This window comes from Colletes latitarsis, chromosome 12 (assembly GCF_051014445.1).
Source record: "Colletes latitarsis isolate SP2378_abdomen chromosome 12, iyColLati1, whole genome shotgun sequence".
Classification (NCBI taxonomy): domain Eukaryota; kingdom Metazoa; phylum Arthropoda; class Insecta; order Hymenoptera; family Colletidae; genus Colletes; species Colletes latitarsis.
In genome coordinates, this window is record NC_135145.1 from 25745754 (window position 1) to 25764486 (window position 18733).

Here is an 18733-nt window from a genome sequence, read left to right on the forward strand (position 1 = left end):
TTTTTAATTTCGACGAAAAATTTCACAACTTCTTCTCGAATTCAGAATTTAATTACCCGTTCAATGAATGCGTCTAATTAAAAACGAAATGTCCCGTTTCCGGATAATTAATTGGCCCGTCAGACACTCGCGTGTTTCGCGGATTAGCGATTTCGCGAGGACACGAAAACGAATAGGAGAAGTTTGCAATGTCGCGTACGGGAGTAGCGCGTGTTTTTAACAGTTTCCTGCACGCAGCTGCGACCGGATGCCGCTCCCACACTAGGATAGCGTCACGACGCTGCACACGCAACCCACGCGGATCTACATGTGCACCAGTGTACCAAAATAGTGCCGCTGATGATGGCGTTAGGCCTTGAACCCGCGAAAAAATTCACGCGTTGAATTAATCGCTCGACCAGGGCTGATTTATTCAGTCCACAGAGAATTTTCTGTTGTTTTTCGAATACCCATTGTATGTCTGTTTTTTATGAATAGAAATCCTAGCCAGTTTTGAGAAAAAAATTCGAGAAGATGTGAAATTTTTCGAGTAAGTTAAATAATTTCAAATCGTTCTGGAAAAATTATAGTTAGTTACAGGGGGTAATTGCCATCATTTTTGGTCATTAGACATATCCCCAAAATTCTACCCAGTTTCGAGAAAAAAATTCATTCCTGAAAATATAATTACGCGCCAAAACTTGTCGACAAAAAATAGTTTCAAATCGTTTTGGAAAAATTATATTTAAATGCAGGGGTCAATTACAATCATTTTGGGTCATTACAAATACCCTCGAAATCCTACCCAGTTTCAAGAAAAAAATTCGAGAAGGTATTGAAATTTTTCGACGAAATTAAAAAATTTCAAATCATACTAAAAAAATTATAGTTAATTACAGGGGGCAATTGCCATCATTTTTGGTCATTAGACATATCCTCAAAATTCTTCCCAATTTCGAGAAAAAAATTTGAGAAGGTATTGAAATTTTTCGACATAATTAAAAAATTTCAAATCATACTAAAAAAATTATATTTAATTAGGAGGGTCAATTACAATCATTTTTGGTCATTAAACATATCCCCGAAATCCTACGCATTTTCGAGAAAAAAATTCCTTACCGAAAATCTAATATGAGGCCAAAAATGGTTCCCCGAAATTTCATTAAAAAATCTTTGAAACGTCATAACTTCTGAACGGATTGGAGGATTTTAATGTTTAAAAAGGCAAACGACGCGTATTTTAGTGGAGAATGTATAGAAATTATAAAAATATTCAAAAAGTTTATGCTTGACACCGCAAAAATTAGAAAACCCTCATAAAAGTGGTCCAATTTTCAAACGACCATAACTCCTATAATACTAAATATATTTGAATGAAACTTTTTTCTAAAATAGAGCTCATAGGCACCTACAAAAAAGTATTAAACAACTTTTCTGTAGGACGTCAAACAAAATTACTACAAATCAAAAACGAATTTTTAAGAAAAATCGACAGGGGAGAGTTCCCAAATTTTTCGACGAAAAAAAAAAATTTCAAATCGTTCTAAAAAAAATACTTTTGCCTGCTGGGGTCAATTAGAATCATTTTTGGTCATTAGACATACCCCCAAAATTCTACTCAGTTTCGAGAAAAAAATTCGAGAAGGTATTGAAATTTTTCGACATAATTAAAAAATTTCAAATTATTCTGAAAAAAATATTGTTAGCTGTGGGGGACAATTGCCATCATTTTTGGTCATTAGACATATCCCCAGAATTCTATCCAGTTTCGAGAAAAAAATTCATTACTGAAAATATAATTACGCGCCAAAATTTGTCGACAAAAAATAGTTTCAAATCGTTTTGGAAAAATTATATTTAAATGCAGGGGTCAATTACAATCATTTTGGGTCATTACACATACCCTCGAAATCCTACGCATTTTCGAGAAAAAAAATCAAATAGGTATTGAATTTTTTAGACGAAATTAAAAAATTTCAAATCATACTAAAAAAATTATAGTTAATTACAGGGGGCAATTGCCATCACTTTTGGTCATTAGACATATCCCCAAAATTCTTCCCAATTTCGAGAAAAAAATTCGAGAAGGTATTGAAATTTTTCGACATAATTAAAAAATTTCAAATTATTCTGAAAAAAATATTGTTAGCTGTGGGGGGCAATTACCATCAGTTTTGGTCATTAGACATATCCCCAGAATTCTATCCAGTTTCGAGAAAAAAATTCATTACTGAAAATATAATTACGCGCCAAAATTTGTCGACAAAAAATAGTTTCAAATCGTTTTGGAAAAATTATATTTAAATGCAGGGGTCAATTACAATCATTTTGGGTCATTACACATACCCTCGAAATCCTACGCATTTTCGAGAAAAAAAATCAAATAGGTATTGAAATTTTTCGACGAAATTAAAAAATTTCAAATCATACCAAAAAAATTATAGTTAATTACAGGGGGCAATTGCCATCATTTTTGGTTATTAGACATATCCCCAAAATTCTACCCAATTTCGAGAAAAAAATTCGAGAAGGTATTGAAATTGTTCGACAAAATTAAAAAATTTCAAATTATTCTGAAAAAAATATTGTTAGCTGTGGGGGGCAATTACCATCATTTTTGGTCATTAGACATATCCCCAGAATTCTACCCAGTTTCAAGAAAAAAAATCGAGAATGTATGAAAATTTTCAACGGAAAAAAAAAAATTTCAAATCGTTTTCGAAAAATTATTGTCGCCTTCAGGGGTCAATTACCATCACTTTTGGTCATTAGACATGCCCTCGAAATCCTACTCACATTCGAGAAAAAAATTCAGTAAAATCGGAACTTAAAACATTAATAACTTTTTAACGAAGCCTCCACCAACAAATTAGTATTCTTGATAATTCCAAGACACGAACATCAAAATCATATGCAATCTTAGCTGGGTAAAATCTACGTGATTAGAACATAACAACAAAATGTAACATTCATAAACTGAATTTCATTCTTAAAATTGACCCCCGCCATTTTGTAAGTGTTACACACGCCAGGAGTGGTTGATCGATTAATTTTGTTACGTTTCCATCGATATTAGAAGCATGCAACTCATCTTGTTTGTCCTCGAAAATTCTCGAGTAGACAATTTATTATTTATTTAAAAGGGGGGGGAATTAATAAGAAATAAATGTCTGGGGGGCTGTTGCACAGCGTTATTGGGAGTTGCAGCGTCCTCGATGCGTTGGAGACGCTCGCAGAAGAGGTCCGCCGCGCGGGAAACTGGTTTTCAGTTTCGGAAGAGCGCTGAAATCGTCAGACGGTGACGTCACCGTCATAAACGCTCGGTCCTCTTCCATGGAATAATCACTGAAAAATCATTCCGCGCTGGGATTGGCGAGCCTGATCACTATCGGCCATTGCAATTGATATGTCAAGAGTCTACCAATTCAATGACACACTCATTAACCAACGCGTCTCTAACTTTAGTAACTTTTTATACGTTTCCATCAGCGATTCGAAGGTGACACTTTTCCAAAAATTGTTATTCGAATCATATTAAAAAAATTCTATTTAATTACAGGGGTTGATACAAGCATTTTGGGTTATTAAACTTACCCCTGAAATCCTGTGCATTTTCGAGAAAAAAAATCGAGAAAGTACTGAAATTTAAAAATTTCACTAATTATTCTGAAAAAAATACTGTACCTGTGGGGGTCGATTGCAAGCATTTTTGGTCATTAGACGTACCCCCGAAATCCTGCGCAGTTTCGAGAAAAAAATTGTTTACTGAAAATATAATGTCTGATCATGAATGAATGATTCCCCTGTAACTAAATGTGTTTCAAATCGTTCTGGAAAAAATATTTTCAGTTGAAGGGGTCGATTATAATCACTTTTGGTCATTACAGATACCCCTGAAATCCTGCCCAATTTTGAGAAAAAAATTCTAGAAGATGTTGAAGGATATAGAGTTTTATACTTTATGGATGCAAGAGTTCACGCAATATTTATTAATGGTTCCGCGGAACAGTTATGAAACACGATACTGTCCGTTATAGTTCTTTTTAATAACGATCTCGTCCCTTCCGTCGTATCCACCGCCTCCGCACTGTTATTATCCCCATGTCGACCTTTAAGTCTGCGATATTACCCCCCCTCCCCCTCTTCTAGCCCTTCCTGTCTCGGGTTTCGTTCGCGAAAAATTCGCCGAAAACAGATCCCCTTACACTGCAGATGTTTCTCTAACGCTTAATGTTTCTTGGCCTTGAAGGAGAGACGCCTGGTGGACGTCGCGATATACGTTCTACGTATACGCGCTAAGCAGAATTCGAGATGACAAGATGGCGGAACGCGTGCATAATGCACGATATCAAGAATAGAAAAGTTAACGTTAACTTTGAAACTAGTATCACAAACTATGCATACGATTTGTAGTTTGAGGGACATTCTTTAAATTGGAAGTATTTCTATTGTTAAAGATTCTGTTTTTTTTATAAGATTATTAAAATTCTTTAAATAACATGGTTACTATTTCTTCACACTTTCTCGAATTTTTTGCTCGAAATTGGGTAGGATTTCGGGGGTACGTGTAATGACCAAGAATGATTCTAATTGACCCCCCCAGCCGACAGTATTTTTTTTGGAATGATTTGAAATTTTTTTTTTTTTTTTTGACAAATTTCATTGCTTCTCGAATTTTTTTCTAGGAAATGAGTAGGATTTTGGGGGTATGTATGTTCACCAAAAATGACTGTAATTGACCCCCGCAGACGAAAGTATTTTTTTTGGAATGATTTGAAATTTTTTTTTTTTTTCTTCAAAACATTTCGCACCTTTTCGAATTTTTTTCTCGAAATTGGGTAGGATTTCGGGGGTGTGTCTAATGACCAAAAATAATTATAATCGACCCCTCCAACTAAATATAATTTTTTTAGTATGATTTGAAACACTTGAAACTTCAGGGGAATCATTCATTCATAATCAGACAATATATTATCAGTAATGAATTTTTTTCTCGAAAGTGGGTAGGATTTCGGGGGTATGTCTAAGGACCAAAAATAATTGTAATTGACCCCCACAGCTAACAGTATTTTTTTCAGAATAATTTGAAATTTTTTAATTTCGTCTGAAAAATTTCAGTTCTTTCTCGATTTTTTTTCTCGAAAGTGGGTAGGATTTCGGGGGTATGTCTAAGGAACAAAAATGATAGTAATTGACCCCTGTAGCTAACAGTATTTTTTTTAGAACGGTTTGAAATTTTTTTTTTCATCGAAAAATTGAGGCACCTATCTCCTATCGATTTTCATTAACAGTTCGTTTTTCATTTTTAGTAATTTTGTTTGACGCCCTATAGAAAAATTGTCTAATACTTTTCTGTAGATACCCATAAGCTCTACTTCAGAAAAAAGTTTCATTTAAATATATTCACTATTGTAGAAGTTATGGCTGTTTGAAAATTCGACCATTTTTATGAGGTTTTTCTAATTTTGCGATGTCAAACATCAAATTTTACAGTATTTTTAGAATTTCTAAATATTCTACACTAAAATACGCGGTGTTTGGCTTTTCGAAAATTAAAATCGTCCAATCCGTTCAGAAGTTACAACGTTTTAAAAATTTGCCTGAAATTTCTCAGGGAAGCTTCACATTAGATTTTTGGTAAACAATTTTTTTCTCGAAAGTGGGTAGGATTTCGGGGGTGTGTCTAAGGACCAAAAATAATTATAATCGACCCCTCCAACTAAATATAATTTTTTTAGTATGATTTGAAACACTTGAAACTTCAGGGGAATCATTCATTCATGATCGGACAATATATTTTCGGTAATGAATTTTTTTCTCGAAATTGGGTAGGATTTCGGGGGTATGTCTAAGGACCAAAAATAATTGTAATCGACCCCCACAGCTAACAGTATTTTTTTCAGAATAATTTGAAATTTTTTAATTTCGTCTGAAAAATTTCAGTACTTTCTCGATTTTTTTTCTCGAAAGTGGGTAGGATTTCGGGGGTATGTCTAATGACCAAAAATGATTGTAATTGACCCCTACAGATAACAATATTTTTTTTAGAACGATTCGAAATTTTTTTTTTCGACGAGAAATTTAAGCAGCTATCCCTGTCGATTTTTCTTATATATTCGTTTTTAGTTTTTAATAATTTTGTTTGACACCCTACATAAAAATTGTCTAATACTTTTTTGTAGGTATCAGTGAGTTTTATTTTGGAAAAAAGTTTCATTAAAATATATTCACTATTGTGGGAGTTATGGCTGTTTGAAAATTGGACCATTTTTATGGGGGTTTTCTCATTTTAGAGGGTTATAGAACTACTTTTCGAATGTTTTTAGAATTTCTATATATTCTACGCTAAAATACGCGTTGATTGCTTTTTTAAACATTGAAATTGTTCAATTCGTTCAAAAGTTATGGCATTTTAAAGATTCGCCTGAATCATTCATTCATGATCAAAGATTAGATTTTCGGTAACGAATTTTTTTCTCGAAATTGGGTAGGATTTCGGGGGTATGTATAAGGACGAAAAATGATTCTAATTGACCCCTCCAACTAAATATATTTTTTTTAGAACGATCTAAAATTTTTTTTTTTCATCGAAACATTTAGGCACCTACCCCCTATCGATTTTGTTTGAAAATTCATTTTTATTTTTAGTAACTTTGTTTGACGTTCTACAGAAAAGTTGTTTAATACTTTTTTGTAGATACCCATGAGCTCTACTTCAGAAAAAAGTTTCATTTAAATATTTTCACTATCGTAGGAGTTATGGTCGCTTGAAAATTGAACCACTTTTATGGGGTTTTCCACATTTTACGGGATCAAAGATCGACTTTTCCAATATTTTTAGAATTCCTACATATTCTCTACTAAAATACGCGTTGATTGCTTTTTTAAACATTAAAATCCTTCAATCCGTTCAGAAGTTATGACGTTCTGAAGATATGCATGAAATTTCGGGAAACCATTTTATATTAGATTTTCATTTAGGAATTTTTTTCTCGAAAATGCGTAGGATTTCGGGGGTATGTCTAAGGACCAAAAATGCTTGTAATCGACCCCTACAGCTAACAGTATTTTTTCAGAATAATTTGAAATTTTTTAATTTCGTCTGAAAAATTTCAGTACTTTCTCGATTTTTTTTCTCGAAAGTGGGTAGGATTTCGGGGGTATGTCTAAGGACCAAAAATGATAGTAATTGGCCCCTGCAGCTCACAGTATTTTTTTTAGAACGGTTTGAAATTTTTTTTTTCATCGAAAAATTGAGGCACCTATCTCCTATCGATTTTCATTAACAGTTCGTTTTTCATTTTTAGTAATTTTGTTTGACGCCCTATAGAAAAATTGTCTAATACTTTTCTGTAGATACCCATGAGCTCTACTTCAGAAAAAAGTTTCATTTAAATATATTCACTATCGTAGGAGTTATGGTCGCTTGAAAATTGAACCACTTTTATGGGGTTTTTCACATTTTACGGGATCAAAGATCGACTTTTCCAATATTTTTAGAGTTCCTACATATTCTCTACTAAAATACGCGTTGATTGCTTTTTTAAACATTAAAATCCTTCAATCCGTTCAGAAGTTATGACGTTCTGAAGATATGCATGATATTTCGGGAAACCATTTTATATTAGATTTTCATTTAGGAATTTTTTTCTCGAAAATGCGTAGGATTTCGGGGGTATGTCTAATGACCAAAAATGCTTGTAATTGACCCCCACAGCTAACAATATTTTTTTCATAACGATTCGAAATTTTTTAATAACTATTTAACGAAGCCTCCATCAACAAATTGGAATTCTTCATTTCCTTCTTATTTTGGCCCCTAAAATCCCCTATTAAAATTTCCCCCAGGTGTGTTCGATCACCCTGTATATGCAGAATACACGAAATATTCAAAGTGTCTTATATTTTCATTCAGTATCGTAGTAAACGTTCAACAGAAAGAGATCTCATCTAGTGAAGCAGCTACAACCCTCCATTGCGTTTGCCCACCCTGTTGGGTGGTCGCGATCGATACTGGATGCGTTGCATGACCATCCCCAACTCCAAGTTCACTTTTACCCTTGAAAATCAGGTTCACCAGACGCCTTTAAAAGGCGAATATCTCTTAAATATTCAAAAGCCAACGCACTTGACTCGTCGTTGGCGTAGGTCGAGTGTTTCATCCTCTTGCTCCCCTCTTTTCGTGTCATTCTTCCCTCATTCTTGCTTCCCATAGTGTCCCCCTGCATAATTCATAGCTCCTCTCGTGCATGTGGAATGGATACTGTCATTTGCAAAAGAGTTCCATGACGAATGAGCAAAACATACAGAGGCAAAGGAGGATAGGGCAACACTGAGAGGCGCAAATGTAAAAATACCAGCCCTGAGTAGGTCAAAAGTCTCTCGAGGTCATGGGGACTACTCTTCAGCGTCAGAGGAAGCCTCACCAGGTGGAATGAGGCGCTCCAAAGGCCTCATCTCCCCGCCCCGTCATGTTTGTGGCTACCTAGCCAACAAGTCACCACTGGATGCTACTACGCAAAGATGACTTGTTGGCTAGGCAGGCTGTTTGGCGATAGCATAATAACGACACCTGCTCTCAGACGCATCGTCATTATTGGCTGAGCTGGTCACAACTCAATCCCATGACAAATGGCGTGAGCAAAACATACAGAGGCAGAGGAGGATAGGGCAACACTGAGAGGCGCAAATGTAAAAATACTAGCCCTGAGTAGGTCAAAAGTCTCTCGAGGTTATGGGGACTACTCTTCAGCGTCAGAGGAAGCCTCACCAGGTGGAATGAGGCGCTGCAAAGGCCTCATCTCCTCGCCCCGTCATGTTTGTGGCTACCTAGCCAACAAGTCACCACTGGATGCTACTACGCAAAGATGACTTGTTGGCTGGGCAGGCTGTTTGGCGATAGCATAATAACGACGCCTGCTCTCAGATGCATCGTCATTATTGGCTGAGCTGGTCACAACTCAATCCCATGACAAATGGCGTGAGCAAAACATACAGAGGCAGAGGAGGATAGGGCAACACTGAGAGGCGCAAATGTAAAAATACCAGCCCTGAGTAGGTCAAAAGTCTCTCGAGGTTATGGGGACTACTCTTCAGCGTCAGAGGAAGCCTCACCAGGTGGAATGAGGCGCTGCAAAGGCCTCATCTCCCCGCCCCGTCATGTTTGTGGCTACCTAGCCAACAAGTCACCACTGGATGCTACTACGCAAAGATGACTTGTTGGCTGGGCAGGCTGTTTGGCGATAGCATAATAACGACCCCTGCTCTCAGATGCATCGTCATTATTGGCTGAGCTGGTCACAACTCAATCCCATGACAAATGGCGTGAGCAAAACATACAGAGGCAGAGGAGGATAGGGCAACACTGAGAGGCGCAAATGTAAAAATACTAGCCCTGAGTAGGTCAAAAGTCTCTCGAGGTTATGGGGACTACTCTTCAGCGTCAGAGGAAGCCTCACCAGGTGGAATGAGGCGCTGCAAAGGCCTCATCTCCCCGCCCCGTCATGTTTGTGGCTACCTAGCCAACAAGTCACCACTGGATGCTACTACGCAAAGATGACTTGTTGGCTAGGCAGGCTGTTTGGCGATAGCATAATAACGACACCTGCTCTCAGATGCTTCGTCATTATTGGCTGAGCTGGTCACAACTCAATCCCATGACAAATGGCGTGAGCAAAACATACAGAGGCAAAGGAGGATAGGGCAACACTGAGAGGCGCAAATGTAAAAATACCAGCTCTGAACAGGTAAAAACCCTCTTGTTGTTATGGGGATTACTCTTCAGCGTCAGAGGAAGCCTCCCCAGTTGAGTTTGCAGGTGTCTACCCAACCAGTCATCCCTGGAGAGCACCTAAGGGTCGACTGGTAGCCCATTTGCTCTACGCTCTAGAGCAGCTAGCAGATTCCACGATACTGCAACTGTGTCAGCATCACTATGGTAGACTGGAGACTACTATGGCGAGCTGTTGTCGCTATAGTTGTGAGTTTCGAGCGTTGCACTGGCGTGTTGCGCCGCTTGTAACACGCCGTCACCGGACTTGGCCTTGCAGCCACTCTCGCCTCCCCTTTCAACGCGGTTAAAGCCGCGTCCACAACTACGATCGCCTTCCTACGGCTCTGAGGAATCATGACCACTTAGGGTACTCAATTAGAACTAAATTTGACTCGTTTTACCTTCAAAATCCTTCCTCAAATCCTTGTGGAACTCATCCTAATGGAGACTCTGATGAAGCGTGCAATGAATAGGAGATTTCAACCAAACAAAATGGCCGTCGATAGACGCGTTTTGGCGCTCTTTTGCAGTCTGTCGACGACCTTCGGTCCACTTTGCACACTCGTTGCGTAATTAAAGCGGCGGCGATGAGAAACACGCAATCGGGCGACCCTAACACTCGAAATAGAAGTCGCTGGTCGGCCTCGGCGTAATTACACGCTGCGCGGGAAAAAAGCGCTCGATGTCACCGCGCCACGTATCGTTTAACCTTTTCAGGAATAATTCTGACCAGTCACAGACAGTGCAAATGAAATAATTTACCACTTTTAATGGAATTGGTAGGAAAATATAGTACTAAATATACATAGTGGTTCGTCTGTGTGATTTGTATGCCTCTATAACTTGCAAAGTGTGCGTTGTTTGTATGCAAAAAGTATTTTGAATGAGAAAGTTGCTTGGGTTTAAGAGGTGTGCAACATGGGGTGTTTTTTTATAGAATGTTAGGTGAACCCTGGGGGAAATTTTAATGGTGGATTCTGGAGACCAAAATAAGTCGAAAATGAAGAATAACATTTTGTTGTTGGAGGCTTCGTTTGAAAGTTATTAACAGTTTTATGTGTAGTGGCGCTACCTGAGAGCCACCACAGATAGAATTGTTAATAACTTTTTAACGAAGCCTCAATCGACAAACTGGTATTCTTGATTTTCGACTTATTTTGGCCTCTAGAAGCTGTCATTAAAATTTTGTGATCGAGACTTTGTTGAAAAGTTATTAATGTTTAAAGTTCCACTTTCGGGAATTTTTTTCTCGAAAATGAGTAGGATTTCGGGGGTGTGTGTAATGACCAAAAATTATTGCAATTGATCCCCACAGCTAACAATATTTTTTTTAGAACGATTTGAAATTTTTTAATTTTGTTGATAAATTTATCCACTTTCTCGAATTTTTTTCTCCAAAATGGGCAGGATTTCGGGGGTATGTCTAATGACCAAAAATGCTTGTAATTGACCCTTGTAATTAAATATAATTTTTTTAGTGTGATTCGAAATTTTTTAATTTTGTCTAAAAATTTCGTCATCTTCTCGAATTTTTTTCTAGGAAATGAGTAGGATTTCGAGGATATGACTCTTCACCAAAAATGATAGTAATTGACCCCTGCAGCCAACAATATTTTTTTTAGAACGATTTGAAATTTTTTAATTTTGTTGATAAATTTATCCACTTTCTCGAATTTTTTTCTCCAAAATGGGCAGGATTTCGGGGGTATGTCTAATGACCAAAAATGCTTGTAATTGACCCTTGTAATTAAATATAATTTTTTTAGTGTGATTCGAAATTTTTTAATTTTGTCTAAAAATTTCAGAAGCTTCTCGAATTTTTTTCTAGGAAATGAGTAGGATTTTGAGGATATGACTCTTCACCAAAAATGATAGTAATTGACCCCTGCAGCTCATAGTATTTTTTTTAGAACGATTTGAAATTTTTTTTCTTCGTCGAAAAATTTAGGCACCAACCCCCTGTCGATTTCGTTTAAAAATTCGTTTTTGATTTTTAGTAATTTTGTTTGACGCCCTACAGAAAAGTTGTCTAATACTTTTTTGTAGGTACCTATGAGCTCTACTTTAGAAAAAAGTTTCATTGAAATATATTCACTATTGTAGGAGTTATGGTCGTTTGAAAATTGGATTATTTTTATGGAGTTTTTCTAATTTTGCGGTGTCAGGCATCAACTTTTTGAATATTTTTACAATTTCTATATATTCTACACTAAAATACGCGGCGTTTGCGTTTTTGAAAATTAAAATCGTCCAATCCGTTCAGAAGTTATTACAATTTACAGCACAAACCCTCCAAAAAAAGGGTTTCTTTCTCTGACGAGGTTAAAAATTTCGTGTTTCAGGGTTGAGTCTGGACAACAGCAATATGTCCATGTCCTCGGTGGGTCCACAGAGCCCTCTCGACATGAAGCCAGATACAGCGACCCTCATCAATCCAGGAAATTTCAGCCCTTCTGGACCCAATAGTCCCGGGTAAGTATCGCTGCAAAATACTAAATAATCAAAAAAAACAAAAATATAGTAGACGAAATTGACTGACATGCTTTTAGAATACTTTTAGATTAGTCATTAATCGGGGGAATGCTTCAGTCATAAATCGAGGGTGTATTTTAGTCATAAATCGAGAGAATACTCTTAGATTAGTCATAAATCGAGGGAATACTTTAGTCATAAATCGAGGGAATACTTTTAGTTCAGTCAGAAATCGAAGGCATACTCTTATATTAGTCATAAATCGAGGGAATACTCTTAGATTAGTCATAAATCGAGGAAATACTCTTAAATTAGTCATGAATCGAGGGAATACTTTTAGTTCAGTCATAAATCGAGGGAATACTTTTAGTTCAGTCATAAATCGAAGGAATACTCTTATATTAGTCATAAATCGAGGGAATACTTTTAGTTCAGTCATAAAACGAAGGAATAATCTTAGATCAGTCATAAATCGAGGGAACACTCTTAAATTAGTCATAAATCGAGGAAATACTTTAGTCATAAATCGAGAGAATACATTTAAATTAGTCATAAATCGAGAGGATAGTTTTAGTTCAGTCATAAATCGAGGGAATACTCTTATATTAGTCATAAATCGAGAGAATACTCTTATATTGGCCATAAATCGAGGGAATACTCTTAAATTAGTCATAAATCGAGGGAATACATTAGTCATAAATCGAGAGAATACATTTAGACTAGTCATAAATCGAGGGAATACTTTTAGTTCAGTCAGAAATCGAAGGAATACTCTTATATTAGTCATAAATCGAGGGAATACTCTTATATTAGTCATAAATCGAGGGAATACTTTTAGTTCAGTCATAAATCGAGGGAATACTTTTAGTTCTGTCATAAATCGAGAGAATACTCTTAAATTTGTCATAAATCGAGGAAATACTTTAGTCATAAATCGAGAGAATACTGTTAGATTAGTCATAAATCGAGGGAATATTCTTAGATCAGTCATAAATCGAGGGAATACTTTTAGTTCAGTCATAAATCGAGGGAATACTTTTAGTTCAGTCATAAAACGAAGGAATAATCTTAGATCAGTCATAAATCTAGGGAACACTCTTTAATTAGTCATAAATCGAGGAAATACTTTAGTCATAAATCGAGAGAATACATTTAAATTAGTCATAAATCGAGAGAATACTTTTAGTTCAGTCATAAATCGAGAGAATACTATTATATTAGTCATAAATCGAGGGAATACTCTTATATTAGTCATAAATCGAGGGAATACTTTTAGTTCAGTCATAAATCGAGGGAATACTTTTAGTTCTGTCATAAATCGAGAGAATACTCTTAAATTTGTCATAAATCGAGGGAATACTTTCAGACTAGTCATGAATCGAAGGAATACGTTTAGTTCAGTCATAAATCGGGGGAATACATTAGTCATAAAACGAGGGAATACTTTTAGATTAGTCATAAATCGAGGAAATACTCTTAAAGTAGTCATAAATCGAGACAATACTCTTAGATTAGTCATAAATCGAGGAAATACTCTTAAATTAGTCATGAATCGAGGGAATACTTTTAGTTCAGTCATAAATCGAGGGAATACTCTTATATTAGTCATAAATCGAGGGAATACTCTTAGATTAGTCATAAATCGAGGAAATACTTCAGTCATAAATCGAGAGAATACTGTTAGATTAGTCATAAATCGAGGAAATACTGTTAGATTAGTCATAAATCGAAGGAATATTCTTAGATTAGTTATAAATCGAGGGAATACTCTTAGATTAGTCATAAATCGAAAGAATACTCTTTGATTAGTCATAAATCGATGAAATACTCTCAGATTAGTCATAAATCGAGGGAATACATTAGTCATAAATCGAGGGAATACTTTCAGACTAGTCATAAATGGAGGAAATACTCTTAAATTAGTCATGAATCGAGGAAATACTCTTAGATCAGTCATAAATCGAGGAAATACTCTTAGATCAATCATAAATCGAGGGAATACTCTTAAATTAGTCATAAATCGAGACAATACTCTTATATTAGTCATAAATCGAGGGAATACTCTTAAATTAGTCATAAATCGAGGGAATACATTAGTCATAAATCGAGGGAATACTTTTAGTTCAGTCATAAATCGAGGGAATACTCTTATATTAGTCATAAATCGAGACAATACTCTTATATTAGTCATAAATCGAGGGAATACTCTTAAATTAGTCATAAATCGAGGGAATACACTTAAATTAGTCATAAATCGAGGGAATACTCTCAGATTAGCCACGCCTTCGGAGAAATTGTCAAAATACTCGTCACACTATCAAAATCACCTTTCAGTTTCATCAATCAAACTCAATTTCCCCCCCCCCCCCTGCAAAAACTAATTTTTCCCAACAAATTAAAAAATAACTTTCCCCTTTGTTTCACCCCACATCAACTATTCCCTCAACAAAATAAAAAATTCATTCAAAAAGAAAAATATCATTGCTGGCTGAATAAATATGCATTTCATGCGTTTGCATCAACAATTTTAATTTTCCACACACTCCTTTTTAGAATTTTTCAAATTTTTCAAATTTTTCAAATTCATCTTTTAAAGTCAAGAAATTTTGTTACAATTAACTGCTTTGTCTCCGTTTTATTCGCCAGCAATATTTATTTGTGAGGACTCTAAATTCTGGTTAAATTCGAGAAATTGCAGACAGTATTTTGCCAGACCCAGGGCCGTAGTTTCGTAGGTTGAGTTTCCGTTACGCTCTTCTTTGCATGTAAGATCCTTCAACGCTGGTTGTCACAGCAACCTCCTGAGCACGTCGCCGAGTGGCCAGAACAAAGCAGTGGCGCCCTACCCGCCCAACCACCCCCTCTCAGGCAGCAAACACCTCTGCTCGATCTGCGGGGACCGTGCCAGCGGCAAACATTACGGCGTCTACAGGTGAGTCGATATTTCTTAATTGCAAATCACTCATTTCGAGAAATTTTCCAAAACTAAATCGTAATTAGGGTAACTATAGTTGACCATTTGGAGAGAAATTTTAATGGGAGATTCTGGAGACCAAAATAAGACGAAAATGAAGAATAACATTTTGTCGATTGAGGCTTCGTTTAAAAGTTATTAACAGTTGTATCTGTGGTGGCGCGTGGGCGGCTCTCTGGTTGCGCCACTACAGTTGCAATTGTTAATAACTTTTTAACGAAGCCTCGATCGACAAATTGGTATTCTTCATTTTCGTCTTATTTTGGGCTCTAGAATCTGTCATTAAAATTTCTTTTTTGTAGATAAATTTCACCATCTTCTCGAATTTTTTTCTAGGAAATGAGTAGGAATTTGGGGGTACGTCTGTTCACCAAAAATGATTGCAATTGACCCCCACAGGTAACGATATTTTTTTTAGAACGATTTGAAATTTTTTAATTTTGTCGAAATATTTATCCACCTTTCCTGAATTTTTTTCTCCTAAATGGGGAGGAATTTGTTCTAAAAAAATTATATTTAGTTACAGGGGTCAATTATAATTATTTTTGGTCAATAGATGTACCCTCGAAATCGTAACCATTTTCGAGAAAAAAATTCGAGAAGCTTCTGAAATTTTTAGACAAAATTAAAAAATTTCAAATCGATTTGGAAAAATTATATTTACTTGGAGGGGTCAATTACAAGTATTTTTGGTCATTAGACGTACCCTCGAAATCGTAACCATTTTCGAGAAAAAAATTCGAGAAGCTTCTGAAATTTTTAGACGAAATTAAAAAATTTCAAATCGATTTGGAAAAATTATATTTACTTGGAGGGGTCATTTACAAGTATTTTTGGTCAATAGATGAACCCTCGAATTTGTAACCATTTTCGAGAAAAAAATTCAAGAAGCTTCTGAAATTTTTAGACAAAATTAAAAAATTTCAAATCGATTTGGAAAAATTATATTTAGCTGGAGGGGTCATTTACAAGTATTTTTCGTCATTAGACGTACCCTCGAAATCGTAACCATTTTCGAGAAAAAAATTCGAGAAAATACTAAAATTTTTAGACAAAATTAAAAAATTTCAAATCGTTCTAAAAAAATTATATTTAATCGGAGGGGTCATTTACGAGTATTTTTGGTCAATAGATGTACCCTCAAAATCGTAACCATTTTCGAGAAAAAAATTCGAGAAGCTTCTGAAATTTTTAGACGAAATTAAAAAATTTCAAATCATTCTAAAAAAATTATATTTATTTGGAGGGGTCATTTACAATCATTTTTGGTCATTAGACGTACCCTCGAAATCCCACCCATTTCCTAGAAAAAAAATCGAGAAAATACAGAAATTTTTAGACAAAATTAAAAAATTTCAAATCGTTCTAAAAAAATTATATTTATTTGGAGGGGTCATTTACAATCATTTTTGGTCATTAGACATACCCTCAAAATCCCACCCAATTTCGAGAAAAAAATTCGAGTAGGTGAAATTTTTAGATAGATATTGATCAAAATGGACGTTCGTAAATTTAGTATTAAAAACTCTCTGAAAAGTGTCGAAAAATCACTAAATCTGCAGTATCAATTTCAATCAAAAACATCCAATGTTAAAATCTGAAACTTCTTTTTATTTGCACCCCCTTACTACCCTTCTGCACACAATTTTGAAAATCGAAACAGAAAAATCCGTAGAAATTACCTAGCTTGTTGTTGTTTTCATCACACGAGTGAAAACAGGAGAAAAAAATAAGAAATCATTCGCCATTGTGAAAATACACCGAAAATAAATTCCTAGTTATTCACAATTTCATAAACATCAGGGTTGTTCGGTTGTAAACAATTGAGGGGGCTGGGGGGGTCAAATGACAACTCAACAAACTACCCCACAATCACATTAACTGTTAATTCAAGGGTGTAGGGCACATGTAGCCACAAGTAGATTAAGAATACTGCAACAACAATGCTCTGAACACCCTATGTCTTCAGAAGACTGTGAAACTAATAGCAAAGGGGGTGAAAAAGGGGACAGAAACCTGTGAAAACACTTGGAAACTGTTAAAAAGACTGCAAGAGCCTAATAAAAGTCAAGAGTCTCGCCAGGCCCTGGTGAAAAACAGTAAAACTAGCCTTTCGTTCCCAACAAGAGCGTAGTGGCTAGTGACCACCATGTTAGTGAGCGTACTAACAGGAATTTGTGGGAGTTTCAGTCTACCAGTGTCTCAAAGTTGAAATTTTATTCTAGTTGCGAGGGTTGCAAAGGATTCTTCAAGAGAACCGTCCGCAAGGACCTGTCGTACGCGTGTCGCGAGGAGAAGTCCTGCATCATAGACAAGAGGCAGAGAAACCGGTGCCAGTATTGCAGATACCAGAAGTGCCTGGCCATGGGTATGAAGAGGGAGGCTGTCCAGGAGGAGCGCCAGCGCACCAAGGAGAGGGATCAGAGCGAGGTGGAGAGCACGAGCAGTTTGCACTCTGACATGCCCATAGAGCGCATCTTGGAGGCTGAGAAACGGGTGGAGTGCAAGCTGGAACAGCAAGGGAACTACGAGGTAAATACTCCTATCAAAATGATTTACAATGCTCTTATGCAACAGTAGGTGCTCCAATTAATTTGACGGTTCCTCCAATGCCCAGAACGCAGTGTCCCACATTTGCAACGCCACGAACAAGCAGCTGTTCCAGCTGGTGGCTTGGGCGAAGCACATCCCACATTTCACGTCGTTGCCACTGGAGGACCAGGTGCTTCTGCTCAGGGCTGGGTGGAACGAGCTGCTGATAGCCTCGTTCTCCCATCGTTCCATCGACGTGAAGGACGGTATCGTCCTGGCGACTGGGATCACCGTTCACAGGAACTCTGCGCAACAGGCTGGCGTGGGTACCATATTCGACAGGGTGCTCTCAGAGCTGGTGTCCAAGATGCGCGAAATGAAAATGGACAGGACTGAGCTTGGATGTCTGAGGTCAGTAGTTTAAGTTTCGAGTCCCAATTTCCCTGGGCAACGAGCTCTAGGGTAGGTCAACTTTTAGGCCCCTTCTTTATCTATCTCACCTTGGACTGTAATCATTAGTCAGTCTGATGACTTAAGTTTTATATTTAGTAGGAAGAATAAAGAGCGTTACAGTGAAAAATAGCCCAACGAAACCTACTTTGAGACTTCTATTGTCATGTTATCCACATATGGGTGATAAAATTTACTATTTTGGAGTTTGAGAAATTCTCAGGTTGAGATGTTGAGAGGAAATAAATTTGAATAGGGTTTGTGAATTTTAGTGAGGTTACAGAAATAAGTAGTGAAACAGATTGTAGGTTATGCAGTGCACAATGGTCTGAAATTGAAATTGTTAGAGACTTTTCTTATAGTCTGTTATTATAGTATATACATGGGTCTAAAATATGCTATTACTGTGGCATGTGCAGTCTAGTAGTATCTTCTAATTACTGCGAAGCAGCTACGTGAAGTATTCACTTCCCTAACGAATGTTTCCAAATATATTTCTATAATCTATTGTTATAGAACAGTATAAATATAAAAAACAATACAATATATTATAA

At 36.3% G+C, this 18733-nt stretch overlaps 1 protein-coding gene across 3 annotated transcripts in view; it reads left to right on the plus strand.

Annotated features, from left to right (window-relative positions):
• Positions 1-18733, plus strand: part of Usp (retinoid X receptor ultraspiracle) — a 79649-nt gene that overhangs the window by 49072 nt on the left and 11844 nt on the right. For 2 of the 3 annotated variants that reach the window (XM_076780154.1, XM_076780152.1), the window contains 4 exons: positions 12094-12223; positions 14994-15155; positions 17423-17729; positions 17815-18140. In XM_076780154.1, the coding sequence (XP_076636269.1) occupies positions 12094-12223; positions 14994-15155; positions 17423-17729; positions 17815-18140 (925 nt within the window). The remainder of the gene's footprint in view (positions 1-12093; positions 12224-14993; positions 15156-17422; positions 17730-17814; positions 18141-18733) is intronic. The other variant, XM_076780153.1, reaches the window with a different exon arrangement.